The 21,360-nt window shown below is 40.3% G+C and overlaps 2 protein-coding genes across 2 annotated transcripts in view; one reads left to right on the forward strand and one right to left on the reverse strand.

Moving 5' to 3' along the window:
- LOC131469880 (transcription factor Maf) overlaps positions 1 to 14,696 on the forward strand; it is a 66,558-nt gene extending 51,862 nt beyond the window's left edge. The window contains exon 3 of the mRNA XM_058645289.1: positions 14,560 to 14,696. The gene's annotated coding sequence lies outside the window, so the exon portion shown is untranslated. The remainder of the gene's footprint in view (positions 1 to 14,559) is intronic.
- wwox (WW domain containing oxidoreductase) overlaps positions 14,503 to 21,360 on the reverse strand; it is a 174,125-nt gene continuing 167,267 nt past the window's right edge. The window contains exon 9 of the mRNA XM_058645288.1: positions 14,503 to 15,938. Within this exon, the coding sequence (XP_058501271.1) occupies positions 15,747 to 15,938 (192 nt within the window). The 3' untranslated portion in view covers positions 14,503 to 15,746. The remainder of the gene's footprint in view (positions 15,939 to 21,360) is intronic.

The following is a 21,360-nucleotide window of genomic DNA, read 5'->3' on the forward strand; positions in this document are numbered from 1 at the left end:
TTCTGATCAAAGCAATCACTGATTACAGCAGAGGATCAATAATGTGACTCACCGCTATTCAAATACTGCAGAAGTGTGTCGTGATCTTTTTTTTTATTCAGACCTTGTACCGACATCCATCCTCAGTGTTCTGATCTCACAGCCGGAATTAAAAGGCGTCTCCTGTGACCACATGTGATTGGATTTGGCTGAGACACTGACGTCATGAGCTGTCGCGAGGAAAAAATGATGACTGTATAGATGCGTCTGATGTCAACGTGTGTGTGTGTGTGTGTGTGTGACAGAGAGAGAGTTGATGAGAGCAGCTCGAGTGAATCAAAGCTCTACTTATGCTGCTGTAACATGAAATAAGGTTTTACACAGTTGAAAAATAAAGTGCATGACAACCTGTGTCGATATTCCACAAAATAAACCAAGACGAGTGTTAATTAGAGTAAAAACTGGAGCATTTCAGATGACGTCTGCGTCCATGCATGCTAAAGAACATGTCCATGTGTCCACGTGTCCATGTGTCCATGTGTCCTCAAACCACCTCCCAACGTGTTTTTTTGTGACACATTGGCATTGAAATCCGTACCTACTTAGCACGATCTGCACGTGATGGGATCACTCAGGATGGATATCGGTACCAGGTCTGACCAGGGTCTTGATGTTACAGAAAAGGAGGCGTGAAAAGCTTATTATGGGATAATTCACTGCTCTCTGTCCGTGTCATTTGGCTTTTGTTATCATTGAGATCATTCCTGCACACGTGAGAGCGTAACACCCTGTTAGTGAGTGGCAAGGAAGCATGTACATGCATGTGTGTGTGTGTGTGTGTGTGTGCGCGCGTGTGCACGCTTCCATATGAAATGTACACGAGGGTGAATTTCACTGGTGTTAATGGCTTTTTAAATGTCAGGGAAAGTCAGGGAATGATAAAAGAGAGATCTGTTATCCACTGTCCTCATGATCACCATGGAGCACGTCGCTGCTCTCTCTCTGTGTGTGTGTGTGTGTGTGTAAGCAGGCATACTTCCACCCATGCTGATGTCAGCATGATTTATGCACCAATCAGATTAGCTCTGAGAGAGAGAATGAGAGGAAGAGAGCAGGGAGGGGACGTTAGACTGCAGTTTTAATCGTCACCGCACTCACTGACGATAAACCAGTGGACTTGTGATGTTTCTCATCTATGAATTGGAAAGAGGCTTGATCCTATTCACTGGGTTTTTCTACTTCTCTACCCAATACTTTTAATATTGGTGTATGTGCATGTGAAACAATAATACATTTTAAAGCACTTTTAAAACTGCTAGAAGACATTTGACATCGGGTCAGAAACACAATTTGACATATATTATGTTCAATTTCTCTATTTTTTATTTTTACTCACTTGAGTCTTTACCTTGTCGTGGACATTTGACTGTTTCTGATCATAATATTCATAGAAGATAGCAGAAGTAACAATAATGGGATGAGCAAAATCAGCCAAATGATTAAAAAGTACAACAAGGGAATATTTAAAATCAATATGTAAAATGTGATAATAAAAAAAACAACAACTATCCTATGCATAGCTGACACACAGTAATCAGCAACATACACACACACACACACACACACACACACACACACAGAGGTGTGAGATGTGGCACCACAGATTAAACAATTAGAGACATGATTGTCTCTAATTTAAGCTTCACTTAACTCCTGTCTCACTTTCACTGAGACAAAATCTCTCCTGTTTTCACTCAGGATTCTAAATCCTCTCTAAAATCCACACGTGATAAAATAAAGTGTTTGTGCGCGCGCGTGTGTGTGTGTGTGTGTGTGTGTGTGTGTGCGTGTGGTGCCCTGGCCTGCTCTAACAGAGGGCTGAGTGATGTCACAGCAGACTGCATTTTAATAGAGAGGGAAGCAATTAGAGAGGGGACAGGGCGAGAGGTGGAGAGATGGAGAGGCTGTCTGTGTGTGACACACACACACACACACACACACACACACGCTCATTACTAAGGATGAGTTAATTAATTGCACAGTGATTTGTGGTACTTGTAATTAATCTCGTATGTGAATGTTTTTGAGAGGTGACTCCTCTCCTTACATTTATAACACACACACACACACACATAGTTTAATCTAGTGAACACACACTTTTCAATCTAATAATTCAGTGTTTGACAAAAGCTGTCGCTGTTGTTTTAGGAAGTATCGACAGTTTCAGACAATGGGTTAATTAGGCTTTTACCACCTTATTTCTATACTTGAGTTTTTATTATTGCTAATTAAAATTACTGCTGTTTAACATCATTTATTGCTTCCTATCTTTTATTTCATGAGCAAATGATGTATTTCACTAGAGGTTGACTCATATGGGTTTTCCTATGGCTGATAGCAACCTTTGCAAATGAGTGCAGCTGATGTTTATGACTTTTTCTACATCTGAACACTTAATAACAGAATAATAATAAATGATACACACAATTGCTTGACTTGAACTAAAGTAAAACTTAATAAAAAATAGTCTTTGAACTATTTATTAAATATATTAATACAATGTTAATAGAAAAGTGCTGCCTATACTGTAGATGCACTGTGTAAAGTGTGAGTGGTCAGCAAATTCAAATTAAATACGCATCATTTACCATTTGCCATAAATACATGAAACGGGTCATCGGAGAACTTATTGAATGAATGAATGAATGCATGAAGAGCTTTATTGTCAGATAATCTTGAGGAAAAATAGTATTTATCAAGTTTCTGACAACAAACATAGTTAGATAAGTAATAATCAACAGACGATGATTATTAAACATTATCCAAAATGATTTGGCTGATGGATTACTCAACTTTTACATTTTACTGTCCAGTTATTTAACCCTTTATCACCTAAGCCTCAAAATGTCCGTAATGTATTAACAATTTAAAATGAAGAAAAACATGAAGGTTTATTTAGAAAAAAACACTGTAGTTGTACAGAAACACCAGATTGTGTGTGTTAAATTTGAAACAATGATATAAAATAATATAAAAACAGTATAAAACATATTTAAAATAACATTTGTTTGAAAAACAGGCCAAAAAGTGGAAACTATGTACAAACGTTTTTTCCAACTCTCTCCTTCCTGCAACAGTTTGAGTGATATTACCGTAATAACCACATGTTGGCTTTGACGTGCAACTTCTCAGCTTTCACAAACGGCTGGAATTTCTCCGATGGCACAAATCGCTGCGTAACTGCAGTAATGCAAAATGTGTCGTCTGCGATGCGCTTGGTGTTAAAGGGTTAACGCTCCAACATGGAACCTCTACTGCCCCCCCTGTGGATTTCTGAGCAACTACCAAAACAAAGCATTCTCCAGTCTTCATTGAGGAAACTTAATTGGAGCCGCTTGTTGAAGGAAACAGCAGCAGCTGTGATTGAACGTGCAGGCACATCGGCTGTTGGCGGAGCATGAATTCTCAATATCACATGATCGCTTTCAAGAGAAGCCGTGATTGTGAATAAATGTCCAGATTTATTTTTATCCACTTAGGAAATGTATCACAGGCCCTTCTTCTGCCTGGACCTTAAATACGTCACTCTCTGATAACAAAACTGCTAACACAGAGAGAGGGTCATGTGGAGATGATGGTTTGAGTGTAAGAGACATTCATTTATATTTAAATGTTACAAACTACATCTATAAAAATGTTGAATTTCCTTTACAGCTGCAGAACAAACTCATAGAAGTAAAAAACTAAATGAAAACACATCAGAAGAGTGAAACCATTGTAATGAAAACATGATGCAGATGAAGCATGAGGTCATCAGACTTTAGCACTGCTGCTTGTTTTTTGGTTTCATGTCTTATTTGGTTAAAAGGCTTTTGTCATAAACACAAAGCCAAAGAGGAAAAACGTGCTGCTGTAACAGACGCGGCTCTTAATATTCACCCAGAGCTCTTAGCACTTCCCTTTCCTGATCCGATTGAAAAATGATGTGAATTAATCTTGGCCTCCGCTACCCATGATCCTTTGCATTTATCAGCAGGAGCGGGAGTGGTGAAGCAATCGCATTTCGAAATTAAACAAATAAAAAAAAAGAGTTGAAGATAGCGGAGTGAGTGATGAGGCTGGTGGACTGGGAGCAGCATAAATCTGCGCCTGTCACCCGCCTCACCTCTGCCCACACATTTAGATATTGTTATGATTTTGACCGTGTTTGCATATATCAGCCTAATTTACGAGCGTCATACCACATCAGGCGTATTTACAAGCAGGTACTGGTCCACTGCCAATAAGCCCATTAAGAGCAGTGTTGGATAGTGGTTATGTGATCAAACACACAATAGTAATTGTGAGTGGAGAGAGGCCGGAACGTTTCTCAACGAGGTGATTATCTGCGTCGCACGTTATTGTGCTATTTCAGTGTGACACGGAAATGTGCGTCACACAGTCAATCACAGCTGAAGCCTGCTGTCACAAAAATAAACACATGTCACTCACGACCAGTGATGGGTTAGTTACTCAGCAAGAGGCATAAATTATTATTCGTTTAAAAATGAATAATATTATTCATTACATGGTATCCAAAGTAATACGTTAAGTGACAATAGAGTAACAATATAAGAATCATTCTGTGATACTGTGATAAGGAAGTGATATTATGGCAATACTATCATATTATTACGGTAATTCATGAAGTAAAATCTTGGTAATAAGAGATGTGGGACATAAGGAAGGATGAATTTTCTTTATGACATGGTAAATATAGTTAGTCACCACTAACTAACTACTGTTATCTCCCCATTACTACACTATTAACATTTCTATTACCAAGCTGAAAAGTAATAAGATTGTAATACCATAAGATGACCCTGTTGTTACTGTTCTGCTATGATGTTTGATCTGCTATATTCTTATATTATTATATTATGGGTCAATGCAATCAGAATGTGATTTACGACAAGATTATTTTGAACTGAATAGACTTTATTAGAAGAAAATGTAGCTTATTCTGTAGCTTATTCCTCTCTTGTAAATCGCTTTGGATAAAAGTGTCTGCTTAATGCTTAAATGTAGAAGTCAAACTGGCTCAATAACACTTTTTCTTATTTGATACAGATATGGATTCTGATGCCAGTATCAGTCGGATACAGTCGTCTTTTTATTTAATCAGCTGTTAACCAGCCATTTTAAATTGTATGACAAATATTCTGCTCCCATGGATCAGACTGTCCACATTTTTACAGTATTTTTTAAAGTGAAGCGTTCATGTGAAATTTAATATCTGATTTCATGTTTTTCTGATCCAGTGATTGTGATCAGTATCGGTCTGAAAATTGCAGGTCTGCAAACATGGACCAGTCTTTCACAACTTTTACTGCATGGTTTCTGCAAATTCATTCATTCATATTCACACCATGCGTCTCTTTAAGCTCCTGGTATACTTCTGCACACTTTGGCGCGTACGGCCAACGCGCATCACTCAGGGCATCCACCATAAAAATCTCTGCCAAATCAAAAATGCGGCTCATCTGCTGTGGAGACGGAGAGACCGTAAGAATAAAAAACTGTTGTATACATTGTACAGGACTCACTATTGTAAAGTAATAATATTAACAGTAACACACAGAATATTACTGCTGATGATACTAGGATACACAACATTTGGCGTACCAGGAGCTGGGTCAGCATCTATGGAGGCCAGCATTAGGGATTAACCGTGTCTTTACAGTAGCCCACAGTGGACAAACTAAACATCTTTTGAGTTTTGTTGCCAACTGAAGGCCACACAGATTCTCCGACACACTTGGAAGAGAAGAGTGAGACGAGGGAGATTCATCTGCAACATGCAACGTCGCCAATAAATGTAGCTACATTTTACACACTGTACCTTTAATATGGTTTATTGAATTCCTGGATGTCTTTACAGACACGGACATAAAATGTGACTCAGTTCGTTGGCAGAGCCATACAACCTCCAGGCAGTCATTTTTAATTTAAGAACACTCAATCTTATTAGCTTCAAATGCTCCCAGTTAGATGAGGCAGACATTTCTTCACACTTAACCTCTTCCCTCCATCTTTTTCCCCATCAATCTTTTTTTTTCTCCATCTCCTGCCTTGTTCTCTTTACTCTCCCTGTTAGAACACATATTAATATAAACTGTATCTGTAATCATAATCGCCTTCATTGGGCCAACAGACATTGGAGCAGATGTCTCTATAACTGAGATATAATCATGTTGGACTGTTTATCTCACTGTTGTTGTTGTTGTGTATTTTATTTAAATTCTTACAATTATTTTATCATCTATGTGTCTGAAGTAAAGTGAAAGTGAATTGAGATGCACGGGGGGATCTAACATAGAGTAAATGTGTTCTGTTAAAATTCCCTCTTCATAATAGTATTCACTTGTTTTTTTATATACGTATACATTGTTTTATTTAGAACAATCCTTTTGTCTCTATAACTACTTGCATTGAGACATTTTCTTTCATTTATTTACAAAAGGACAGTGCTGTATGAATATATTAGTGAAAATCATGATTCCATTCAAAGTTTACTATAATAAATGATAAACGAAAGGTTAATAAAGTTAACCAACACATTTGTACTTTAAAAAATAAGAATAAAAAAAGTAAATGCAAATATTAAAACATTTTTTAAAACTTAATAACGACAATAAAAACATATAGTTGTGTGCTAAAATGTGATATCCTAACGTTTTCATCCCGACATGTTTGAGTCCTCACACTTCGGCCTTTAATCCAGATTTGTTGTCTACAGGATCTCATACAAACAAATGATGACATAACACACACACACACACACACACAAACACACACACACACACAAACACACGCACACACACAAACACACACACACACACTCAACAACATACAACAAAAAAGGAGACGGAGTGAGACGAGGTCTGGGGCTAAGTAAGCGGTGCACCAGGTTATGCGTCATTTACCGCGGCTCAATAACAACCTTTCACTCTGCCCGACACACCTGGTCACACAAAATGACACTTGCTGTCCTCCAATAACACACACACACACACACACACACACACGGTATCTCCTTTTGCCCTACGGTGGCCTTAACTAGACACATCACATCCCCACTCTACTACTATCTGCTGGTGACAGATGTGTTTATGTAATGGTTTTGATAGGTATTGATTCACACGGCGGAGCCAGTTAAGAAACGGAGAAAAATGAGATTTCAAAATCAACATGGCTGAGGGGCTTGTTTGGTGGAGACAGCGAGACACTCACACACAGAGAGAGAGAGAGAGAGGGGAGAAGAGGAAGAGGAAGAACAGGCTGATGGCAGTATGCAAGTTATTCACACAAAAAATGAGATGGGACACACTGACAACACGTGTGTGTGTGTGTGTGTGTGTGTGCGTGTGTGTGTGTGACCTTGGCTTGGCCCGGTGCTAAAGTGGGGCGTCAGGAGAGTCGGTGTGTGAGCAGCCAAGCGTTCTCCCTCAGATTAGCAGGCTTTATTACTGCCACCAACCACTGGCCTGACAAATCCTCTTATTTCATTTTACCTCCTTTTACCTCTTTCTCTTTCCTCACTCTTTTATTTCCCCTCTCTCTCTCTCTCTCTCTGCTTCACCTTCACCTGGCTTGCTCTCAGTGTTTACATGACGTGAGAAACAACCATTCACTCTCACATTCACACAAATTTAGAACGTGAACGCGCAAATTTGGTCGAACCGGGATTCCAACCATTGACCCGCTCACTGTGAGGCAACAGTGCTAGCCACTGCATCGCCGTCTGTCCCCTAGTCTGACTAATACTGGAGTTTTAAAATACACTTTAAACATGTTTGTCTGACTGAAACTGTAAATCAAAGCTTCCAAAGTTAGACTATAATAAGCAGATCAACCCAGACTCTCTGTTCCACACTTTCCAGCTTTGGCCAGCAAATAATACAAGTGAAATCAAGGCCAGTACATCTTTGAACTGACAAGGAGTCAGAGTTTACACTGTGTTTACACTGTGTTTACACTGTGTTTACAATGTGTTTACACTGTGTTTACACTGTGTTTACACTGTGTTTACACTGTGTTTACAATGTGTTTACACTGTGTTTACAATGTGTTTACACTGTTTACAATGTGTTTACAATGTGTTTACAATGTGTTTACGCTGTGTGGTACCCTATGTTTACAATGTCTTCACACTGTGTTTACACTGTGTTTACAATGTGTTTACACTGTGTTTACACTGTGTTTACACTATGTTTACAATGTGTTTACACTATGTTTACAATGTCTTTACACTGTGTTTACAATGTCTTTACACTGTGTTTACACTGTGTTAGCTTACAATCATTTAGATTTTGAAGCTATTGTTTAGAACCAAGGCTAAAGAATGGTGCTAGACATGCTAACAACTAGCCACCAGCAAACATGCGTTTTGGTGAAAAAAAATCTGACCCAGTCTCTGGAAAACCACTCTCACTCAGCACCACTCCCGCGCTCTTCTTCTCCTCAATCCCTTTCTTTTCCTCACCTCCCTCCTCTCGTTTTTCCAGCGCAGTGAAATTCACAAACCACCAAATGTTTCATCTCCAACTTAAAAACTTTTGTGCGATATTTCAAGATTACATTTTTCTATTTTTATTTGATTGTGTTCAGGTGTATTTATTTCTCTTTTATATAAATCAATAATGTTTGCAGAAACAGACAGAAGGAAAAAAAACTCAGCTATTTCAAATCTGTCGAGCAGATTTTTATGAGTATTGTTATTATTGTTTGAATTGTTTGGAGGAAGTGATTGATACATTTTCCTTTTGTCTGAAATGATTAGAAATATATGAAATGTCACCAGGCTCACTCTCACACTAACTATTTTCTATTTCTCCAGTTCCTTTTCTCTCCTCATTCTATATGACTCTGCTCACACCTACAGCTCCTTCTCTACCTTCCTCCACTCCTCTACTCACTCGGCTCTTCCCTCTATCTCCCCCTCCTCCCCCTCCCTCCCTCCCTCCCTCCCTCTCTATAGTGTGATGAATCTGTGGACAGGGGCTAATAATTGTACTTCAGCCCAAGTGCTCATTTTTCTTTGTGTTTGAAAGCTGTGACAGGCAGGAGCTCTTTTTTACCCTCTACCACACCACCTAGCCCTCCCTCTCTTCTCCTCCCCCATCCCTCGCTCTCTTTTCTTTCTATCTTCACACAATGGGTGAGTAAAATAACTCAGGGTTTACAAGGTCATGCTGTCTAGCGGTGAGGACACGCTGGGGATTTGGGGCTGGGAGGATTTCCTCAAAGGTGTCGTGTTGAGACTTCAATAAAAACAGAGAAAGTTATAGATTGCACAGGCAGATCTGCAGGGGGAAATAAGTGCATTTGATAGTGAACAGGCTCGCTGAATAACTGCTATCTGGATCCAAATGTTATCAACGTTGCTTCTAAGATTTTTTTTTTGTGCTTTTCGTAAAAAGCTTTGCAAACAGACTGAAATGGAGCGACGCGTCTGGTTTGATGCATGTGCCAACATTGGTGCCGACGCCATCTTCCTGCCGCACGACTTTCATCGTTTGCAAAGAGAAAACTATTTCAAATGCTTCACTTCCTGCCGCACAGATCTGCCACAGCGCGTCTGAAGTGCGGTTCTGAGCGGCGCGGCGCTTTAATGTCGTGCCACACGGCAACGGCCGACTGTTTCACTGCTGCTGCTGCTGCTGCTGCTGCGACTTCACATATGTACACAACACACTTCATCACAGAGCTGCTGCAGAGTTACACATTTACTCATAAATACAGCTCCACTATTTTAAGTTGTTAAAATCTGTCTTTCTCCTTTTACTTAAAGGTCCAGTGTGTAATAAATGTTGACATCTAGTGGTGACACTGCAGAATGCAACAAACAACACGACTTCTTCACAAGTACATGAGGGAACTCTAGTGGCCTTTGCACGCCATATGTTTTGGTTGGTTTCTTCATCAGATCGATGTGGGCGGAGCCATTCTTCCTCATTTGCATAATAAGCGTCTGTTCAGGCTGAAACAGCTTCTGTAAAGCAAGGCCTTTGCCTACAGTATATAGAAGAGGCTTCATTTAAGGCAACAAAAGCAGAGTTTACTTTATTTAAAGCGATATTTAAAGTAAACCCTTATGTATGTCACACACTGGGCCTTCAAGAATGTTTTCTTTTAAGAGTAGTACTTCAAAATGTCAGTAACTGAGCTGAAAACAAAAAACAAGGACGGTTGACAGAATATTTTAGGGTAATTAAGGTCTGTACTAAAAGGACATTATAACCCCCAAAGGTTTTAAATCCCATATCTTATTTGGCTGCAATTTAATTTAGGAAGCTGTTCATTTCAAACCTTTGTGCAATATTTCAGTTTTTCCTCGGGAAAATGTGAATAAAAACAGGTCAATAGAAACTCACTCAGTGCGTGGCTTTGTCATCCTGCGAGTCAGATTTCCAGAATCTCAGACTTTTATCATCGGCAAAATAAGACTTAAATGCATAAATAAAAATTGTGGCAAGCAGATTTTTAAATTAAAACGTACAAACGGACCCCGGGGGGAACGACTTCTTTGCCTAAAGCGATTAAAAACATATAATCTCAGCGTCCAGCAAAAGCAGCCTGCAAGCAAAGCACATGTGGAGATATTGAAATGAAATAATATTTTCATCGACTCTACAATAGCACTTGATGAAAATTGATCAGCGGTTTTAATCACAACGTCATCGCGGAGAGGGAGATGGAGAAAGAGTGCAGAGAAGGGAGGAGACCAGGAAGCAGGACTTTATTGCCTGCTGTAGTTAGATGGTAAATTTCCTCCTGGCAGATATTTATTGAGTTAGTTGAGTCTAGAGAGAGCTTTAACATTGATTGTGATCATTAAATATATCCACTCGAAATGGCAACATGGCATTCCCTCAGTCAATGGAGCCAATAGGAGCAGAACAAAGGCGTAATCAAATCAATCCTCTCATAATTATTCTTTGAGAGGTGAAATTAATCACCAGAAGAAATAAAAACAATAATGGAAAATGAAATGGTGAGCCGTAAACAATTACTGCCCAAATTGAAATAAACTCGGTGAAGTCGATAATAAATCCGACTGATTAAAACAACACGGTGATGTTTCTTGGTTATTCGCTTATTCCACGCTCTTGTTCTGTTATTAGAAGACGGAGAGAAAGAGACGTGATGAGAGACAGAGGGAGAAAATGTGTGTGTGAGCGGACAAAGCGAAAAGTGTGAGGTCAAAGGATCAAGGTCCTCCTCCTCCTCCTCCTCCTCCTCCTCCTCCTCCTCCTCCTGTGAGAGCCTGTGTTTCCCTCTCCTCCCTGCTCACTGAGAGGAAGTGTAGCTCATTGATTAGCTATCAGATGATTCCGATACGGCCTGATCGATAGGACTCTGTAGGAAAGCCAGGCAGGACCCTCCCTCTTCACTCTCACACACACACACACACACACACACACATGGATTGTCCACTGCAGTGTCCAGCACAGACGAGACGTCTGGTTGTTTGTTGTCGTGAAGAATCTCCTTTGTGTTGTGCATCTGGCCCTGTTAGTCGAGGGATTCCTCTGATGTTGTGTGTTTCCTATGACTCCACATTTATCGATGTGTCGTCCTGCGAGCTGTAGCTTTGCTTCCCAGAATTCACTACGTCATGAACGTAGTTGTGTGCTCTTTGTGTAAAACGTCATTAGTTAAAATTAGGTAATCAATCACAGAACTTTCTGTCACAATTAATCAGACCTTAAACAGTTAAATGTAAAACTACAGAATGAAGGTAGAGTGTATGGACGAACTACGGTGGCCTACGGTGGCCTTCACAGACCAGAGAAGATGTCACTGTGGTCGTGTCTGAATCAAAACACTAAATGCATGGTCGGCCTGGTTCATCTGTTTGTGCCTTAAGTACAAATAAAGCCAAAGTCTAAGGCTATGAACACCAAAAGTGTTATTTTAAAGGGATTATACACTCATACAAACATTCCTTTACGCTTAAATGTTACAAAACGGACCTTTAACACAAAGGAAGCGTGTGTAAATTCAGATACAGTAGATCGTCTAACAGGCCAAACTAAAGGGACATCGAGGCCAATCAAGAACATAATTTCCTGTGTTTCTCATATTTTTAATGGCGCTGCTCTTTAGTTACTGTTTGACTCACAGTTCATGCAAAAGACTGCAGTTTCCAGTCTTTAACAGCAAAGTGCACAAGTTATCGTCATTACTCACAGACGACGACGTCCAGTGTTCTCCTGAAAGAGTGATGACCTGCGCAGTCTCTTAAGTGTCTTGGTCTTCTTCAGATATGGTGCCGAGAGGACAGAGTTTAAGAAAGGATTTCTCTCAGTCCATTCTCCTCGACAACGACCAATAGCCAAAGTAAGAGTTTGGCATCTCACATACAGATGTTGCACTCGTGATGGTCAACTCTTTAAAGTGAGATTTTATGAACTTCATCACTGTGGGTGTGGAGGCACGAAATGGCTCCCTCTCCTTCCTTCTTCAAAGCTCAGCTGCCACAGTTAATCAGTGGCATTTTCTTTTTTTTTTTACAAAGTTATACGTTTGAAATGAATCACATTTATCGATTATCAACTATTTATCATTTATTAAATCACAAGTGTAGACAAGAGTGGAGAATATTTCTTTATTCTTGATTTGAGGACAATAAATAATAAAAGCTGTGGAATGAGTGGATCATGAGAAGCAGGATGTAAGGTTATAAAAATGATAATCTGCTCTGGATTGGCTTAGAATAAAACTATATTCCAGCAGAGGTGGCGTGTGACTGCATGCAGGAGTCAGACACAAGAGGCAGGACATTCAGCAGTGGTTCATTTAGACGTGAGGCGAACACAGCGGCTGAAACTGAAACTGGCCACTCGTTTGCTGAGTTGACATTTCAATACTTGGCTCCTCCTGTTCAAATGTGTGTGGAAATGAATGAATGAATGAATGAGTGAGTGAGTGAAGGAGAGGCCAAACTGTAAATGACTGTGTCCATTTAAGAAAGAGAAGCTCAATGTAAGTGCAGTCCATATTCTGAAGGGGGGAAAAAAAACACAGCAAGACAGAGGGAGGGAGGGAGGGAGGGAGGGACAGAGAGAGGGAGAGGGAGAGAGAGGGGGAGAGACAGAGAGAGAGCAAACAGCAGACATGCTCAACACTGAGAGGGAAACACATGGACGGAGAGAGAGAGAGAGAAGACTCAGCAGCCCGCAGACTGAAAACACACACATGGTGAAAATATGCTCTTTAATTGATTAACAAGCGTCCAAATTCACATGAGTGTCACATTTCCTGTGTCTCATTCAAATCTAGGTTTGTTTTTTATTAACTACTTTTCTTATTTTTCTCAATGGATCCCCGTCCATGTGATAGCTGCACAAAATACGATCGTATTTTGACAGATACTGTGATTTTAACACGACTCCTCACTGGTACGACTGATCATTTCTGCGTGGTATCATGTCATTTTAATGAAAGCAATCTATGAAATCACGATCATTTGGAATTTTATTTTATTAATTATCATCTGCAAAGGAAGATGATGTTTGTGCCAGTGAATTCCTGCAGTGCAGCAGGATTTCATCCAAATGTTCACAAATGTTTATCTAAATCAAATAAATGCAGTGCTTTTATTTAGATAATGCTCTTATATTGAGATTTTCCTGATTCATTGAGCAGCTCAACCGTGTGTGTGTGTGTGTGTGTGTGTGTGCGTGTTTTCTATATGTCCTGAGCTGTGAAAGGACTATGATAAGACACCTGTACTGTGGCTACAGTTCAGATAATAGGAGGACGGCAGGACAGCGCTATGGGTCACAGCTGTGTAAAGACACAACGTGTTCAAAAACTACAGCACACAAACACTCACAGAATACATTATCACGTCTGATAATCTCACTTTACAGTGGGAATATCTGTTTTATTTTTATTAATATTTATTTATTTATATATATAATTGTCAAGTTGTACAAATATCACACTTTATTCTTTCAGTAAAATGAAATGAATAATCTGGCTGTTTAAATACAAAAAGGCTTTAAACTTTACTGCAATTTTTCTTTAATTATTGGCAACAGAAAATTATTAATTGATTGAAAAAAAACATTTTTATCATTAAAACTTAGTAACTTTTGCACACATTTTTGTTCTCAGACACCTGATATGTATACTTTAAAATGTATTTATTTTAATTTGCCATTTGCCAATGTTTCTTTGCTGACCTGGTTGATGTGTGTGTATATATATGTATATATATGTATATATATATATATATATATATATATATATATATATATATATATATATATATATACATATATATACATTGCACAGTAGACAAAATGCAGACTGGAGTTATAAAGTGTAAGTAAATAAATGTTAAAATAATGTGTGTGTCATTTGTTATTATTTCACTTTTGTATTTTATCAGATGGAAGGAGGAACATCAGTTAGCCTCCACATACACAAACATACGTTTCACTTCCTGTGGTGGAAATCATTCCAGACATGTTGTTGATTAACAGAATTTTATTAACACGTTTTCCTCTTTTGTTTGTGTCTTTACAGAAATCCTGACACTGGAACGCTGATGTTTCCAGAGCAACCTACGGCACCCAGACTGCCATAAAGCACAATGTCTCAAAAAGCTTCCCAACGACAGCGGCTTCACAGCGACCAGAACACAACGAAGCCAAAGCCAGAGAGTTCACTATTAAAACCACGATGATTTTAAAGAAAAGAAAAAAAGACAACAGACTCTAATACAAACGACGAGAGAAGAAACAGAAATTAACGATCACGGCCTCTGGAAATATGAATCTCCACCTCCGGTGTTTAATATTCAATCGGACCCAGATCACCCCATAATACCTCCAAATTGTAATTGAGACTCAGCAGAAAAACTAAACAAAAGACAAAAGATATGATGTCCACACCCCTTCAGCACACGCCCACAAATCAGAATCAGGATGTTGTAAATAATGTACAGTCAACAAATAGGGAGATTGATAAGAAATGAAACTATTGCAGAATATTGTACATAGGAATCATACTTCTAGTGTGTTTATATATCCATTAGTACCACATGCCCATTACTCCTTATTTCTTCTATGCCCCGCCCCCAACACCAATAAAAAAGGAAAAAAAAAAGATTTAGCACAATGATTAACCAGTTCCCTCTGGAACTTAATAGGAAACATCAACATCTACATATAAAGCTTGATAAGAGGAAAGTGAACAAACATCAGCTGGAAACACAGTGTTTCCCATATGGTGCATTATTGCTGGAATCAGATGCAAACACTTTAGAGTGTATGCTAATTAGCCAATCCTGTATTAGTACAACGGATCATTTGCTTTTATAAACTTTTACTCTTTGAAATAAGAAACAGCAGAAGACGCAGAGAGAGTCGGAGACAGAGTCCCAAATCCCTCTCCTGTCCCCTCACTGTAAAGACCCACAGCAGAGCTCAACACTTCTTTGACCCTTTTTTTGAATAGAGTGTCTATTAATTAAAAAAAAAAAAAAAAAAACACAAAAAAAAACCACATTCCTGTCGTGTGTATGTAGAGTATTTTAGCCCCTGTAGTGACGTGATGGACTTTTCTGTGGTTGGCAGCTCTTGTATAGTGCAGTTATCTTTTAGTTTATATCTAACTGGACATCATCAAGACCCACCATCTTATCTCTATGATTCCTGTTTGGCTAGTCGTCCTCCTCCTCCTCCTCCTCCTCCTCCTCCTCCTCTCGTCCATCAGAGGGCCTGTACACCCACTGACCCCTCTGCAACCAGCCGCTCACTCAGCGCCCACAGACTGGCAGCGCAGGTCTGGTCCTGGGCCTGTGCGGACGGCATGCAACGGAAGCAGTTGTTGAAGTACATGCCTCCTAATCCCTCCAGCTCCGGGGCGACAGCGCAGTACACCGTGGTGGCTGCTCCTTGTTGCTGTAACAGAGACACAAGAAGAAGAAGATGAAGAAGACACAAACGAGACAGATTATGAAGCGCTCGTGTCCTGACACACAGACACGAGGATCAATCACAAACACTGCATCTGCGACCACGTCCCTGCGTCCTCTGTCAGAAATAAAACACACGTGCAGGCAGAGAGGTGACAGCCGGGCAGAGCGTCTCCAGGACAAGAAGAAAAGAAAAGAAAAGACTCCATGCTTTGTTCTCTCTCCTCCCCCTGAAAGCCTACGATGACCATGGGAGCAGCAGATACCCCTGACTGTACATATATTTATATATACATATATTTATTTATTTATCTCAACCCGTGTGTACAGGACCTCTGGCTCTATGGGACCATGTGATCGCTACAGATAAGTGAGATTTGAAATAAAAGGTGAGAACACGGACACGGCGATGACACCAGCTCCTGCGTGGACGCCTGAGTACAGAGTTACAGTATGTTTTCACATGATGTGCATATGAGTTCAGAATAAGTTACCAGAAAAATCTGGATTTCTGTGTTTGAATTAATCGTCTGTTGGTTATAGTTAAGGGATATTTTCATACACACACACACACACACACACACACTCACAAACGGCTGGATGATTTGGGTAAAATAAAATTTTTTTCTGACATATACTTTAGTGTTATAAATTTGAAATACAGTGGATGCATTTCCCACGTGAGAACAAAGTCTCAACGTCTCTATTCTAACGCAAGGACGAGTATTTAAAGATATGACTTGTTTCTAATAGTTGGGCCAAAATGAATAATGAATTAAAAATCAAATAAATTGCAATTTGTTAATTGGATCATTTCAAAACTGGTAATTGTCTCTAAAAACACACCAGTGTTTCCCTCCAGCTCTTCTCAGTTATTCGAAGTTAAGTCGAGTCTCAACCCTGAAAAGACTCATGTTTCATGTCGTCTAAAGCCAAGAAACAAGAAGAAAAGAAAGTGAATTTGAACTCGACCTGCTAAGTTTACACTCTGCCCCGTCACTCAGTAATTAGTGAGAGAGAGAGAGAGAGATTTCTGTGACATTTGAAAATGAAAGCAGCAGAATAAGCACGTCTGAGAGAATTACACACAACCCCGCCGCTCAAAGACGGATCTTTCATGTTGCCGCTCCGGCTAAAAGCTGCTGTGACAGCTTCCCTGCAAACTCTGAGGCTGCAGATGACTTCTGTACGGACACATGAAATGTTTGCGCCTCTTTATCTCCCAATGAGAAGGGAGGAGGAGGAGGAGGGGAGGGGAGGGGAGGGGAGGGGGAGAGAGAGGGAACACTGATGTGACGACTGTGGACTAATGTTCAGCTCGGAGCACTGGCTCACACTGAGACAACCTCCTCACACGCAGCAGTCAAACATGGGCGACACACACACACACACACACACACACACACATGCATAATGGATCCACATGACATGCCAAGTGTTTGAGCAGCTTCGTAAAGCAGCTGTAAAACCAATACACATGAAGTGGAGCGATCCATTAACGTCTGAAGCGCTTAGACTTTCACATTCAAGTGCACAGAAATGCAAATGCAATGAACAAAAACACACACACACACACACACAAATCGGATTCAAAGAAATGATTTTCTCATCATCTGTTAAACACACACACACACACACACAGAGAACCCTCACTAAGCTCTAAGTAAACTTCCACCAGGAGGAGCCCTGGTGTGTAACGTGGCAGCAGCAGCAGATTGAGGATGTTTGAAGTGCAGCGTGATGAGAGCGGCTGGTAAACAGCAGATGAAAAGGCAGCATCTCTCTGTGCGCCGCTGTCTGTCTCACCTGCCAGTGGGGCGATAACTTCATCCACATCACATCCCCGCCGTATCAAAGACAGACAAATGCCAGGCAGTGTCTCCACGTTGCAGGTTCACACGCGCTCAGTTTAACTCATCTGCCTCGCTTAGGGCATCTGATTGAGCTGGTCGTCTGAAAGCCAAACGCCTTTTAAAGTCCACTGAAGATGTCAGTGCCGTGGGCTCTGACTCACCCACGCCACACTGAACTTGGCTGACTTTCAGAGCAGTTTGTTTGTGTCCAGTCACATACAGGATGTCCAGGGTTTTTTTTTACCCCTTAAATGCAGTTAGAACTCTAGTGCATCACTTTTAAATAAAAAACAACAAATGTGTCTTAAATTGAAACCACTGTCAACATAAGTTCACACAGTACTGATTCAACCCATCAGATCTGAAAGACTCTCTCTGTGTCCACACAGCTGTAAACAGAGAATCACGAAAAGTGAATTCTTCTGCTCGACAAACCCAGTTGTTCCGCAGTTTGACAAGATCAACACTTCTTGTCCCCGCCCGCCTCTGCGCTGCTGCCGTATACACACAAACGCTCCCTCGGTCAGGTCTGATAGTATTGCTTGACAGAGCAGAGCAATTTTCTGATGCAGGAAGTAGCATGTTAATAATGTTATGTCCTTTCTGCTCACAAAGACCAAACTAAGGCAGAATAACAATAACAACAACAACAACAACAACAACAACAACAACAACAACACAACCATCCCCAAAAGTCACGCACTGCAGCTTTAAATAATTTGTATCAGTACACAACACAAACTTGCACCATCCGTCCTGTGTGTCCAGCAACATGCTATCTCACTGCTGTTTAGCCCCCCCGCCCCCCCACCCTCACCACTTGACCTTGCGACCCGAGTAGAAGATAAAGCTGATGAGATTAGACATTAACATGCTCAACCACCCACCACAGCCATCTATCACTGTGTGTTTGGAGATGGGGGGGGGGGGTGAGTTATAAAGAGGAAGATGCTCAACAACCTTGATGCACTTACATTACACAAAGACACAAAAGCATACACATACACAATCTACATATAAGTTAAATAATAATAGACCAAACCATCTCTGGTGAATCAGCCGTTTGTGAAACTGTAGCTTGTATCTGTAAATGTAGCCGTTGTGTTTCTTCTTCTTCTTCTTCTTCTACATCTACATGTGAATCATCACCCTGTGTACAGTTTTCAGAGGAAACAAAAAGAAAAAAACATCTGTGATGTTTAAGAGTTGTTCTTCTCGGTTACCCAGAGCTGTGGACTTTGACTGGACTGAAGTAACGACTGGACTTGGACTCACCCATGAGACGTAATTGCCATGTTGTACGCTATTTGTTTATTTAAAGGTCCAGTGTGTAATTACAGTGTTGGAGAGAGTGCAGAACTACGGTGGCCTCTATATACCAGAAAAGATGTCCTTCTTCTTAGTCTTATGTGTTTATGTGTAAGCGCACACTCTGACGTTTCTGTCCTTTCAGGCTTCTGTAGATGGCTTCCTTAAAGAAAGGCCCTTGCCTAAAGCACATATAACAGGCTTATACTAAGGCAACAAAAATCGAACAATGTTTTATTTTGAAGGGGTTATACACCTTTACAAATGTACTTAAAGGGAGTATCTTTCATTTCTGATGACTAAATGTTACACACTGGACCTTTAATCATGGTGATTCAGTGTGTGAGTGTGTGCCTTTCCTTGCCTATTGCTGTGCAAGTGGCTTGGTCAGAAAGCTGCTCACACATTTCATTCTATTCTCCAGAGAAGAATGACTTCAAGCATTTGTAGCTACACATTTATATCCTTCTTCTTTTCTTTTCTTTTCTCCAAATGTGTTCTGAGCTCAGAAATAAACTAGAACAATGGCTAAGTCATTACACAGCACAGTGAGGGTGACTTGAGCAGAACTTTCTTATGAATGACTTCAGACTTTACTTTAGAACAGCTCTGCTACCACCACACTGATCTGGGGAGGGGAGAAGATGGGACAGATGAGGGCGCACTCATTTAAAATGATCCTTTATGCTAAACAATCCAACCGTAAAGATCATTTCAGCCATATGACAAACCAAAGGAGCAGGTGTTGAGTGAGATCAGAATTGACTTTTATTTGTATAAACACAAAAACACCCTGCAATAAGCTGATAGGCCTGTACTCCACTCCTATGGCTCTGGAACTGCTACGGGATCAGATCCAAGTCTTCCAATCTCTGTGTTGACTCATAACCTGAGGACCTCATGACCTTGCAATAGATACTATATACATCCTTGTATAGTGTTATGCAATAATCAGTTGTTGGAAAATCAAGCGTATTCAAAAGCAAAACAGGCAACATGGGGGGAGATGTGATGGTGTTGAATTCACAGTGATGTTACTTTGCCGTGTTCTGTTCCACGTCTTCCTCGTCCGAGTTGTACTCAGCCGTGTAAAGCATTTCTCTGACCCTCTATGCATGTGACCCCGCCCCCCCCCGCCCCCCCCCACCCCCACACACACATCTGTAGTTATGACACTGACCCTCTCCCTCTGACTTGGATGTAAATAAACCCAGTACTGTAGAGCAGTCTGTTTTTGGCCCGTCCCTGTACATATGAAACCCTGTAAATAGAAACAGCTATGCATGCTGAAGACCTAGCAATTCTTTCAGGTACTTTTATAATCCCCAAATTCTCATATGGCATGTGCTAAAAGAAAAGAAAAAAGAAAAAAAAAACAATCATTTAAAAAAGTGGAAAAACAGAAAATGTTAAAATAATAATAATATAAAAAATAATTGAGTTGATAATATTGTCAGGCAATATTCTCTCTTGGACAGTGTGTGTATAAAGTCTTCCTTTCTTTCTTACTCCTGTGGGTGGTTCTCTTCCTTTGCCTGTCCTGTGTTTCTGCTCACCATCTGTGTCAGTTGTCGTCAGTGTGGCATTTGTACAGCAGCGAGGGTTGAGGCAGAGCAGAGAGGAGACAGACAGACAGACAGACAGAGAGACAGACAGAGAGACAGACAGAGTTCACCAGCCGACCCTGTGATGGCGCTCCATTTCAGCAGCGACACTCACTCGATAAAGCTATTCACAGACGTTTAGTTTGCGGGCGTGAGCCACAGATCATTGACGCATTATGTCCACGCTCGTCATGTGAACTCCCGCTGAACATGCAGTCGACCGTGGAGAAATGCTGATCATTTCCTGCCAATACAGTCAGATTTTTAGGAGAACAAACGTGTAAAATAGAGACTTTTATAAATCCGACCTGCAGCTGCTAACGTACAGTACATGCGTTCTAAAGGTTAAAAAAAAAAAGCATTTTCTACAACATGTACTTCCTGGGTTGTACGCTGAATAAAGGGAACAGGAGGAGAGTGTTTTTTTGGTTTTGGGTTTGTTTTTTTTGCCTCAACCCTCTGCACAGCCTCGTGGACTATAGCTATCCTGAAAGTGGGACTCCAAAGGGATTGTGGGATTGTGATTCTGTTTCAGGAATGTTTTTTTTTTTTTTTTCAACCTGTGATGTTTAAATAGTTGGAGGTGTCTGATTTTTAATCTGTGCTAAAGATATTTTACATTTAATAAATAATCATTGAAATC

This window comes from Solea solea, chromosome 12 (genome assembly GCF_958295425.1).
Source record: "Solea solea chromosome 12, fSolSol10.1, whole genome shotgun sequence".
NCBI lineage: Eukaryota > Metazoa > Chordata > Actinopteri > Pleuronectiformes > Soleidae > Solea > Solea solea.